General features: G+C 38.2%; 1 protein-coding gene across 1 annotated transcript; it reads right to left on the bottom strand.

Moving 5' to 3' along the window:
• Positions 1 to 9,238: 9,238 nt before the first annotated feature.
• opn1sw2 (opsin 1 (cone pigments), short-wave-sensitive 2) lies at positions 9,239 to 12,229 on the bottom strand. Its single transcript, XM_034212334.1, has 5 exons — positions 11,848 to 12,229; positions 11,564 to 11,732; positions 11,304 to 11,469; positions 9,920 to 10,159; positions 9,239 to 9,343 (listed from the first exon to the last, which is right to left on the bottom strand). The coding sequence occupies exons 1-5, from the start codon at positions 12,224 to 12,226 to the stop codon at positions 9,239 to 9,241; spliced, it is 1,059 nt and encodes a 352-aa protein (XP_034068225.1). The 5' UTR covers positions 12,227 to 12,229.
• Positions 12,230 to 13,077: the final 848 nt, after the last annotated feature.

Raw genomic sequence — 13,077 nt, forward strand, 5'->3', positions numbered from 1 at the left:
GTTTTGACACACATTAAGTCATTTTGAAACGTTTTGTGTTGTTTTTGCATGAGTTTTATTATATATGTTCACTTAAATCAATAATAGGCTCCTTTAAGGGAATAATTAAATCCTGATCATTGGTGTTATCTGTTGGCTTTACTCATGTTGGTTTATTCTGAAAGCGGTAATGAACACGAAGGGCTCAAAACTGTTTCGGTGGAGGATCAGTTAATAAGATAATATAAGATAAGATAAGATGTACTTTATTGATGCCAAATTGGGAAATGTTTGCGTTGCAGCTAAAATCAAAACGTAGAAATTAAAGAGTAGAAATCAAAAATGTTACGCTTTAAACATCTCAAAATAGAAATAAAACAGTATTAAAATATAGAAAATATACAAGTTGACCATAAAGATAAAAAAATCTATAAACTATCTGACAATAAAACACTATTGAAGGGCCAATGGAAGGAATACATTTTGTTGTATTAGTTCTTACATTAGTTATCAAAAGAAGATCACATATACAAGCCTACATGTGTTTTATTTGGTTGAAGAGATAGTTCAAAATATTGTAGTTTGGAATTGTTGCTGTTTTCCCCACTTTTCCATAGTCAGAAACTCATTTCATTTCATTTCAAACCTTTATTTATACAGATGAATCTCATTGAGATCATTGATCTCTTTTTCGAGGGAGACCTGCTCAAGTAGTTCCACATGAAACATAAAAACATAAATAGAACAACCAAAGGACATCATACAGCATCATTTACATAATTATCCACATAAACAGGTACCAACAGCTTCCGATTGACTAGCATCCAACCGAGCTTTAAAAACATTTAGTGGCACCAGATTGTTCAGTTTCCATTTAATTTGCAGACTATTCCAAGACAGAGGAGCTGCGCATCTAAAAGCTGTCTTCCCTAAGACAGTCCTAGCAGTTAGCACATTTAATAAAACCACAGCATTCGATCTCAGGCAGTAGCCACTTACAATTTTCCGTGAGATCAGGGAGCAGATATAAGATGGAAGTTTCCCTAACATGGCTTTGTATATAAACATGTACCAGTGACTGAGCCTCCGTACAGTTAGTGAAAGCAAACCAGCCCTTGCATACAGGGTACAGTGATGGGTTAATGCTTTACAGTTTGTCACAAATCTCAGTGCGCTGTGATACGCAGCATCTAACTTGACCAGGCAATTGGCAGGTGCATTCATATACATCAAATCACCATAGTCTAGCACAGGTAAAAAGGTCACAGTGTTTAATAAAAGTTGTTGGTGTATAGTCTGATGTTTGGTCGAACATTAAAACGCTTTCCAGGCTCAATTGCTGGGTGTCTTTTGGATCAAATAAGATAATCATGATCCCATTTAGGCATCAAGGAATCGAGCTGAACTAATCAAGTAAACTAAGGGGCGGCGAGTGAGCGCCTCTTTACAAGCTTTGTCTGAGGGGAAGGCAGAGCTACAAATAGTCATTTGCTCATAGTCAAATAGTAGAAAATACGTCCAGTGTCTTTTCCTAACCACTTTCTAAGTGTAAAAACCAAATTTGACCGCGAAGACCAAAGTAAGGGAGGGAAGACGAAGACAATAGGAGGGTTAAAAACCTAGGATAAGGCAACGACATTGCCTAATTGGACAACATATACAAACTACGAGATTTTTGAAAGCACCTTTAAATGTAACACGTAATATATGAGTACAGTGACTTCCAATGCTGTACAGTTCAAGTAATGATTCCTGTCCAAAGAGAAAGAGTCACTCCTCCAAAGAACCACATTTACGATCAAACAGTGACGCGGATGTTATTGGCGTCTGGATGGTGCGTAGCTTTAAATGTTTCTACCGCAAGGAATTGTGGGATGGCATTATCTCCTTTCCATATGAAGGTTGGTCCAGAGTTTCCCGTGCTGAAGTAGATCAGAAAGGAAGCATTGTAATATCTTTTGCATTTAGAGAATTCAACCAGCTCTTATCATGGCTTAATTCAATACCTAGGAGTTAAGAAGATTCCTAAGCAAAACAGATTATTCCATCGCATTGGCTCTGGTTGTTGAGAGTGGAAGTCTAACAAACTTGGCTTATATCCCTGTTTTATGTTTCAATTAACCTTTTAAGAGCCTCTGTACCAAACAATCGCTAACCCTAACCAATCGTCGATACAATTGATACTATGTCAATGTATTAAGTTATTGTTGGGTATCTTTTGGGATAGTATTCTCCCCCTGTGTTGAACGTCTTATCCAAAGCTGGTCGATGCAGGTGAGGATTTCATGTCCCGGCAGACCAAAGTAGATTATACGGACAACTCCGGTTCTGAGATGTAATCACTTCTCAGTATTTAAATCTGAGTAATTACTTCTGGCATTCTCACTCGATAACAGGTTAATCTATCCGGAGCAAAAGTTCACTTCAGATTAGGGGTTAACAAAGGTGTATGGAAATCCGTGCCACCTCTCGCCTCAAGTAGCTGGCCCACGGATTTGATGAGGATTCCAAGTGGAGCAAGGACTGCGCATCCTGAAGAGGACGGACCCTAAAGAAATCTGTAAACTTTCATTTTCTATTTATTTCTAACTGTGTTTCTATTTATATTCTACTTAACAGAAGTTGTACTGCTTTAACTTAATGTATCTTAATGTACCAAGAGGTGGAGATTTGATGATTTTTCTACGTGATTCTGTGATGTTTCGAGGGTAGGTCTGGAATTCCGCTAGTCCTGAACTATTCATCGTTGGTACAAGTTCTCTACTAGCAGAACTCGGATTTGCTCTCGACTAGCGACGGGAATCTCCATGGCGTGAGAGGCTGGCTTTAACACCCTCTGTCTGAAAAGCATGTGTATTAAGAGAAATTACACTGATGAGGAATGAACCGTGTTGCTTCTCATCGCGTGCACTTCACACCAGTGTAATAATCCTATTTGTAGATGTTGTTTGCAGCTGTTATTATGGGATGTTGTGATGATCAGATTGTTTTCTCTTTGCTTTTTCTCTAAAGCACAGATGACCCTTAGTTGTTATCATTTTCACATGTAAAACTACCAATAACAGAACAAAATCTTCAGATGTATTATTATTTCATGTTTTTATGTGTTTTCCCTTATCTTGGTAAACATACAGTTGGTTACAGGTGGCAGGTGTTTCTGTGACAGGTTTATTTTAAAGGTAATTAGAATAGGCACACACAAACAGAGAAATGTAAGCAGTTATGTGACCACCAAGAGATTAAAGGGTTATCCCATTAAGTTAACCCTCTTTAGCTTATTGTGTTAAAGAATTTAAAAAAACTGCTAACTACTTTAAACCGTGTGCCATCTATCGGGATTATAATAGGCAAGGTATTTGGTTTCTGTAGCACTTATTATCGTTTATTAAATTATACGCAAATAGAAAACGAGTGTGTGTGTGTGTGTGTGTGTGTGTGTGTGTGTGTGTGTGTGTGTGTGTGTGTGTGTGTGTGTGTGTGTGTGTGTGTGTGTGTGTGTGTGTGTGTGTGTGTGTGTGTGTGTGTGTGTGTGTGTGTGTGTGTACGCCAAGTCATACTTTGAGCCCAGCAATGTAATGCCTTTCGGTGTTACATTACCGCGTGGTAAGTAAAATAAATTAAATAAATAAAGTAAATAAAACATGCACATGCAAGAATGTGAGTGGTGTGTTGGTGAAATGTAATGGAGTACATCTACTCAAGTATTGTACATTTGAGATCCTTGTACTTTACTTTAATTCTATAGTTTATACTTTTCTATGTATTTTTTTCGCAGATATCGAAGAAATGTTCACATCTTTTCAGTTAAAACCCAACACTGTGCCAATAACCCAATGGTATGATAAATGCTGCATTTAGAATCTAACTACATTTAAAAATATTATAAGCAAAAAGTGTGAAAAGTAATTATGTTTAATGTTTTACTGATAAATTAAGGTTGATGTTGCATTTGACTGTTGTAGCTGTTTAAGGTATGAAAATGTAGCGTATTCTTTAAGATCGTGATATGATTATGTCTTTGTCAATGTCCTGTGTGAACCAAGTATCTGTAACAAGTACTCATGAGCTCATAAATACTGCCTTCTTTTCAGATTTCTTATTGTGTATTTTCCAGCTCAACCAAAAGACTTTCTGAAGAGTTTATTTAGCATGAGAAGTAGAATTATTGGGCTGACCCATACGGAAATATCTTATCTCAGTTTACCATTTTGTTTTTGTTTTCACTGGACAGGAAGGGGAGGACAATCTGAAAAGTAGGCTAACTGGTGACTAAAGCTGTCAGACTAATGTAATGGATAATAAATATAAAACAACATATTTCAGTACAAGGCCTTCATTGTGTGCCTTTTTCAAGTTTTGAATACCAAAAAATACCAACTGTGGAAAAAAGGCATTCTTCTTTTATCTTTTTATTATCCAATATTAAATAGAGAACTTGTATAATGTCCAACAGAAGAAAATGATCTCATCACTTTGGAGCAAGTGATGTTTTGACATTTCTAGTAGTGTAGGTATATGTAATAGAAATCATTTTCTGTAACCTTCATATAATGTAATTGTCTCTCTGAATTATTCTCTGAATTCTCCCTTTAGCTCACTGCTGATGTTCTGAAACTAAATCTAAATATAACATATTAAGTTTCAAAATATCTACAGTGAGCTGGAAGAAAATGTTTGGACCTTGCTTATAACTCCTTATCGGTAAAAATAATACAATTCTGTTCGTCAACATTTTTGCTTCTTCTGTGTTATTTACATCATGTAAGTCATTTGTTGGTGAGGGAAAATATATTTATATTGTTAAGCTACAAGTGTGTCTGATTAGGGTGTGGTTTGGAATTGGGCCACAATTTTTCCAACCCAGTTAAGATTTAACCATGCTCAAACCACTGATCTTCTGACTCTTCCTTTCCAGGTTTCCAGGTTCCAGGTTTCTACGTTTGTTAGGGTTAGGGCTAAAATGGGACCTACTTATACGATCAGAGATGACAATCTGCTATGTGTTTTTATTTTATTTCATACATAGCCCATAACCCAAAAATTGTGGATTGGGAACAATCCATTCTCATTGTTAATCTGCTATAGACGGTGTGCTTGCATGTGCACTTGTTAGGTACGATCTTACCATGCATGGCCGAGTCAATATTTGGTAAGACCCCATCTCGGATCAGTCGTGGAATACAGTGGTTTTGGTGGCAGTAAAGGACATATTGGCTTGATTTGAAATAAATAAGGTTGAAGCTCGTTGTGCCACTATTTCAACACGTTTTAGGTGTTCTAAGTGTTTTCCGTGCGTTATAGCTGAATAGTTTAAAATACCAATTCCAATGGGACTCGAACAATTGACCTTCAGATTGGCAGACATCCATTTAGATGAGCCAAAGCCACCAAGATGGAAATCATAACAATTGCAAAAGGGGGCGGTTATACATCCAAAAATACAAAACTGATTACAGTCACTGAACTGGGAACTAAAGATGGAGACGTTCAAGGATCAAGGCCTGTCAATATTTTGTCACAATATCTCTGAAGAAGCAGTTATACTGAGTTTTTTATGTTAATAAACGTTTATATATTCGAGGGCTCTGAAGTGAAGTGTCCTTCTTGCGCCAAACACACCCAGACATACTCCACAGTTTCGAAGCTTAATAATCAGCCATATAGTATTTTGTTTTTCAGACTTAAAAAAACTAATACATTAACTGATGTGTGAACCAAAGATGGAGGAAGACACAAGATGGATTAAACAACAATGGGGTTTGAAGATAAGCAGGATCAGGCTGGGTTAATACTTGGATGGGGGTCCACGTGGGAATTCCCGGTGCTTCAAGCTTTTAAAATATGTATTTAGCATGTGTTGATCACTCAAAGAGAGAAGCGCTCTGTCACTGTGTTCCTCTTTGCTATGTAAGGCTTCTAAATAAAAGTTGGACTTGTCAAAGGAAGTGAAAGAAAATATTATAGCAACTAAAAAATGTTGTTATAGACACATACACATTTAATAGTCGTATCGACAGAATACAAGGCTACCCAAGCAAAACATCGTGGCCAGCAGCATTGCGTAAAAGATGGGCTCATTGTGTTCTTAAAGGTACACATTCGATCAAAAAGACATCACAGTAACAGATACTATTACGGCGTACATACGGAGAGTTTGTCATGTGGCCTGGAGGTCTAAGCATTGGTGTTAAATGTGGGGGGCCACCTGGGGGCAACATCATCTGTCTTCAGATATTCTCAAAGCCACTTTAAAAGTACATTATATCTTTGTTAAATCATCATCATAAGTAAGCCATCAGAGTAAACCACTAAAGCAGAATGGCATGTTGATTGTGTTGCTGGTGGGGAACTGTGAGCAAAGGAGCATTAATGAGCTACAGCATTGCAAAAATGAAAAATATTATAAGAGATTTAACATAGAGATAATGTAAAATTAAAAGTGACTGAGCATAGCCAAAGACACCCTTGTAACCTGGGCCCCTGCATGTAAAACAAACAGAGTTGTAAAGTCACTAAGCACATTTACTCAAGTGCTGTACTTCAATACAATTTTAAAATACTGAGTACTTCTTCCACCTCTGTTAAAAAATAAGAATTATTTACTCAGCTATGCACACCTGTGATCTTCTTTCTTATGAAGCTATTTTAATCTAGCTTGATGCTCTTTGAAGCTACTGACAGATTCATATTTCGTGATGAAACTCCAGACTGACGCTCTGACGCTGCACTAACTGATAAACAACCCATATCGTTTCTTCCCATGCTAGAGTAAACATGGGGACTCTGAGATACATAGATCAGTTGAACCCACTCGTGAATGTCCAATTGAGCTTATGTGTGTAAAATAAAATACAGCGGTTGCAAACAAGTGACTAAATGAGACTACTGAAATGCCCGAACGTTAGACGCCTGACGGTGGTGATGCAAAGACCCATTGAACTAGATTTCAGTATGTATTTTGGGAATAATATTTTAATGGGAGTTGAAATAATTAATAATAAACAAAAGACTTGCATCATTTTTTTATCTGACATGTCCCAGTTTTTTGACCCGGTGAGGTGGTTTTCTTGAAGTATCTTTGTAATTAAAATGTTTTATAATTTCATATTCCAGCTATTCCTCAAAAAACATGTTTTCGATATCATGCCATTCAAATTTTTTATTTACATTTTCAGAATTTTTGGTTTTTGTATTACTACCCTGGCTTCCATAAGTGGGTCAAAAATGAAGTGACACCTATCAGGAAGATTATTTTACAGAATAGCGGAGATCTTGGGGGAGGGAATTCCAGATCCTGGGAGCTGCCAGTGAAAAGGCTCTGTCCCCAAAGCTGCCTAGTTTGGACTTGGAGGTGGACAGGAGACCGGCTGAGGTGGTTCTGAGGGACCGTAGGGTTTGGTAGATTGGGGAGAAGATCAGTGAGATGGGGGGGGGGGCAGATGGTGGATGGCTTTGTAGATGAGGGCCAGTATTTTGTAGTTAATGCGTTAGGACACATGTGTCAACTCAGCCCTTGGTGGATTTAATTTCGGCCCGCAGGATAATTTTTAATTACTATTAGATCTGGCCCGCCGGTATATTGCACGCACACCTTCACTCAATCCTGAGGGTTTCCTCAGCTCAGAGCCTGAGCCCAAACATTGATGAACTTGCACCCAAGATGAGATGCCAAGTATCTGGCTTGAGCTAGCATCACAGCAGCACACTGAGAGTTTCCTTTTGCACTTTCTCTCTCACGACAACAGGGCATGTTTTTTTTGTTGTTGAGGGAAATAGTTTTTTTGAAGCTGTTGTTGGCCTGTGGGAAAATGTAATCATAAGAAATGTCTCCGCAAAAAATGCAGATAGAGCCATAAGAAATGAATGCAACTGATTATTTAATGTTTAATGTTGTTTTTATATGCAATTATTTAAGCTTTGTTAGTTCCAGGTTTAATATGTGCAATAAGTTCATTTCAATACGTTTTGCAACAAACATTGAACCAGTCCGGCCCTCGACTAGTACCCATTTTTAAATGTTGGCCCACTGTGTATTTGAGTTTGACACCCCTGCGTTAGGAGATAGGAAGCCAATGAAGGTCTTTGAGGACTGGTGTGATGTGGTGCCATGATCTGGTGTGTGTGAGGAGTCGGGAGGCTACATTTTGTAAAATTTTGAGTTTTGAGGGAGGTTGAGCTGATGGAGTAGAGAAGTGAGTTACAGTAGTCAAGGCGGGAGGAAATTAAGGTAAGTCTTTCAGCTGCAGGGCATGTAAGAGTGGGTTGGATCTTTGCAATTTTGTGGAGGTGGTAAAATAAGTATTTGATGTAGAATTGTAGATGATGAAGAGGAGGGGGCCGAGTACTGATCCCTGGGGTGGCCTTGGGTGACTGAGGCTGTGCCAGAGGAGTGTTTGTGGAGGGAGATGAAGTGAGATCGGTCTTTTCGGTCTGATTATCAAAAATGTTTACCTCAGAAAATATTTGATGTCATCAAATTTATATGTGTGTGTGTGTGTGTGTGTGTGTGTGTGTGTGTGTGTGTGTGTGTGTGTGTGTGTGTGTGTGTGTGTGTGTGTGTGTGTGTGTGTGTGTGTGTGTGTGTGTGTGTGTGTGTGTGTGTATGTGTGTGTGTGTGTGTGTGTGTGTGTGTGTGTTTCCACCTGGTCATTTTCTGCTTTCAATTATTAATATGTTCAAAACTTTTTTTTCCAAAATGTTCAACAAAAAAAAAAAAAATTTAAATAGTGAAAAATAAAATATGTGTGGACCAAAATATAATAAATATTATACAAGTGATTTTTCTTAACCAAAATGACAAATATTGCATAAAAACACATTATTCTAACAGGGGTAATTTTGGACCCAATTATGGAAGAGTGTAGGGTCCAATCACTCGTGCATCTAAGGGTTAACAACACAATACCCAAATGAGGAAATAATATATGTCAATCATTCAAACAAGGGAATGCCATCATCATAGTATAGTCGATTATTTATTAATGTGTCTTACTTGAATAGCAACATCCCATGTTACTTGTTAGACGCTTTTATCCAAAGCGACTTACATACTCAATACTGTGGAAAATCCCCACAGGACAATTTGGGGTGAAGTGCCTTGCCCAGGGACACAGGGAACCTGTTCCGAACACCAACGCACAACCCACTGCGCCATGCGCCTCCCATCCCATATTTATTCATTTGACAAAACACTTTTACATGTAGGCTATTCTTATTTACAATTCAAAATCAGTATAGTGGTTATAGTCCGATGTTCAGTCTAAGCAGGACCAACTTTGGAGACTTCAGTCACTGATTTTGATGTTGAGCTTTCTTCGTCACTTCCACTACCCATACCCATCATCTCCATCATGCATGCACGAAACTGTAGGAGAAATGAAAACAGATAATTGAAGTTCAGATGGAAATGGTTTCTTGTGAACACGTGTAACGAGGGAATGTAAAGGAACATGTGAAATAACAAAGGAAATACTTTGGCGATCCCAAGTGTTGGTCTCAAAAAAGGCACTGCACCATAAACTGCAAAATGCACCGTTCTCAGTGGGATTTAGTCCTTTTTCTTTTAACTTCTATCAGGATATTTCCACACATTTAACATGTTCTCTTGCTGTAACAAATGTAAATGTCCCCACTGTGGGGCGGATAAAGGTATCCTGATTCTGAAATGTATGGAAAAATGCTGCTGTAACGAGTTGTCGAGGAGCCTGTGACTTAAGTTTAGCTAATATGCACATGACAATAAAGCCTTGAATCTTGTGCACCAATCAATACAACAAAACGTTGGCTTAAAACTTCTGCAAGGAAGTAATTGTATGGTCTTCTAAAGGCTAAGTGAAATAAACCTTATGACTCAGTAAGAAACAGAAGATTATGGACAAAGACTATTTTAGCACTTGAAAATAGATTTTGAATTTGTTGTGCATCACAACATTTAACAGACCTGTTTATTGAAGACAACATAGATGAAAGGGTTGTAGACTGTAGAGGCCTTCGAGAGACAGGAAGGTATGGTCGCCAATCTTAGATCGAAGGTTTGCCCACGGTTGTTCACAACCCAGAGAGCAAAGGAGGCGTAAGGCAACCAGCACACCAGGAAGCCCAACACCATGATGACCACCATCTTGGTCACCTCCCGCTCCGCCTTCTGGGTGGAGGCAGACTCTGCCTGGGCCTTCACTGCCTGTGGTGGAAAAGAGAGGTGATTTGGGTTAAATACTTTTTATTAAGCCAGTAGTATAACCAGCAATAAGCAAGCATCAGCATCAGAAGGATAAACTTTTACTAAATAATTCTTAAAATTAAGATCGTTGAGATTACACATTTTAAAAAATGTAAAAAGTAAAAAAGTAAAAAAAACATATCATTTTGAAATAAATGTAAACATAAATTACACACCAATAAAATGTCAAAAAAACAATCATCAACATATAATAAGAGACCAATCAGTCAACTCAAATCCTCTTTAATGCCTCTGAAGGGACCAGCTTCCAATCATTTGGGTGATTTTATTATTGATTCCAAACACAGGGAACACCATAGTTAATGTCTTCTTACCAAAGTCAGTCCCGGCTTTAGAGACAGATAGTCTAGATAACTTCCCATACTTTGTTGAAGTGATGTTGGTGAAGACAGAGGATAGTCTTATAAGAAAGTTCCAATATTTAAGTGTACGAGTGGACAAGCATACAAGGAACAATGATGAGTTTAAAATGTTTAACAAGTCTCAGTGTTCCGCGGGAGACGGTATCCAGCATGTGAAGGCATTGCGAAATTATTGTAGCTCAGACCTAAAGGTGGCAGCAAGAAGTATTTTGGCCTTACAAGAAGAGCAAGACTTGTTTTCACCAGTTTCTGGATGCAAAGTTTAAATGATTTTTGTTGACTACAGACTCAATTTCAATTACATTTGGCAATGAAAACACTAGGTTTTCTTTTTTTGGAAAGATATATAACACATTTTACATCACACAGGGTACGTACAAAAAGTTTAACTTGCAAATATTGTTGGCAAAAGTGGACGTTTACATTGAAAACATGTTTAATGAATACTAGTGGTCCCAGGAGGATCCCATAGGGAACACCCAAAGAGACACTAAGGGGGCTAGAAGTATAATACTTATCAAACCAGCAGCTTGTTCTGACAGACCTATATTGAGAAGTTTTTGCTTATCAGTATAGGTCAATATTTTAAGATCCACATTATCAAAAGTCTGAGATGATTCAACAAGATAATTTACTAATATCTCATAAAGACAGCCAGATGATTTTTACTGATAGACTTCGGCTTTGATAAGATCTCATTTGGAAACATTTGTTTTCCTTACCATTTTCAGCGTAATGAGGAGCTGAGAGTAGCAGAAGACGATGGTGGTGAAGGGCACAGTAAAGCAGAATCCGAAGAGAAACATGACGTAGGATTCATTGTTGTATTTGTTGTTTGTGGTGTACCAGTCTGGACCACAGGAGCACTGCAGGCCTTCTGGGATGTACCTGGAGAGAGATAATCACAAGAGCATTGAGTGAACTCCAAGATTCCAAGTGTTGAAGTGAGTTTCAGTTTAATATGTTGGTTTTAGTTACTTACCTGCTCCAGCCGAAAAGTGGAGGAAGTGCAGCCATCAGTGCAAACACCCAGGTTAATGCACAGCAAGCTAAAGCATGGTCAGGCTTGAAAATAAACTGACCAAGTGGCTTGCAGATGACCAGCCATCTTTCAAGCGCTACCACAGCGAGAGACCACAGGCTCACCATACCTGGAATGACAATGACAGACATTAAAAAACCTTTTTGAAACCATTTTAATGAAGTTCAGGAATAAAAAAGGGCTTAATGAAGTATATTGTTTCGAAACTACAACTTGAATCTTACCTCCAATCGTTGCCAAAAAACCTTCAACCTTGCATCCTAGTGTTCCAAAGACGAAATATCTGGCTGAAAATGAGACGAACGCAGTGAAGGAGCCCGCGCCGGCCACAAGGAGGTTTGCCACAGCCAAGTTCACCAGGATGTAGTTAAGGTGGGATCGGAGCTTCTTGTATTGGATAGTGGTGGCAATGGTGAGGACGTTAATGGCAGTGCCAAAGATAAATATGAAGAACATGAATCCTGCCATGCCATAGAAGAGGGACACGTCCCCCAGGTGGTCCTGTGGAACCAGGAAAGGACTCAATGCCGTGATGTTGTTGGTGTCCAGGGGAACAGGTATCCAGAAGTCTTCTGGTAGCTCCATGGCCCGAGATCCTCTCATTTAATCTATTTATATATATTAAAACAATTGTTATACCGAAAGTGTTCTCCTTGTTGTTGCTTTGCCTAGATCATATATATCATATAACAAGAGTAAAAGTTTTAAGAGGCAGACATGAATGCTTTGTGGTCTGCGTCCCTAACGCCTCTTACTAATCTCTTGTAGAGGAGGGACTTTTATAAAGGTTCCCAGGAAGCTACTCATCCCCATTAATGGTTAATGATACTATAATTGAATCATATATTAGGGTAGGCTTTAATCAGTGTAATTCATTTAGTGGTTTGCCCTTTTTGCTGTACTGCCAAAGAGGATACAACCTGGATATTTGAGGGGTTGAGGATAACTTATGCAAAAAGTAGAAAGACATCTTTGAAAATTTTATAGTAGGGTTTTTGCCATTGGAACATACAAAAAAAGGGATATAAAGCATGTGTAAAGAATTGAAAATCGTATATTGGTGCTTATCTAACTGCATGTGATACAGTAAACCTTTGAAAGTTGTTTTTGGTAAGCAAGACACTGATCTAAATTATGAATATGAGTGCTATTTGGAGCTAAGAAGTTGAATTGAAAAGATTCACTTTTTGTAGGAACACAATTTACAGGTATCTCAGTCAAGGAACACACACAAGCATGTAAATGTGTGCACCTGTGTAGATATACGCTTGCAAGCTAGTTCTTAACATGAAAAACCGATTAAAATTTAATCCCACTTTCTTAAGGAAGACTGCCGTAGGTATGTGCCTGCTAATCTGATTCCAAAGACCATTAACTAGCGATTGCATGCCTCTTAAACCCTTTTAATCCTCTATTTTTGTAACATTGCCTCCATCTCTGAGCTTAAAGAGTGT

Source organism: Gymnodraco acuticeps, unplaced genomic scaffold (assembly GCF_902827175.1).
Source record: "Gymnodraco acuticeps unplaced genomic scaffold, fGymAcu1.1, whole genome shotgun sequence".
Taxonomy (NCBI): domain Eukaryota; kingdom Metazoa; phylum Chordata; class Actinopteri; order Perciformes; family Bathydraconidae; genus Gymnodraco; species Gymnodraco acuticeps.

Bases quoted from the DNA above. Each gene is read 5' to 3' on its own strand.
- opn1sw2 (XM_034212334.1), bottom strand. From the start codon at position 12,226: ATGAGAGGATCTCGGGCCATGGAGCTACCAGAAGACTTCTGGATACCT. The intron at 11,733-11,847 runs GTAAGATTCAAG...TTGTCATTCCAG, and splicing joins TTTTTTGGCAACGATTGGAG to GTATGGTGAGCCTGTGGTCT. The intron at 11,470-11,563 runs GTAAGTAACTAA...ATCTCTCTCCAG, and splicing joins CCACTTTTCGGCTGGAGCAG to GTACATCCCAGAAGGCCTGC.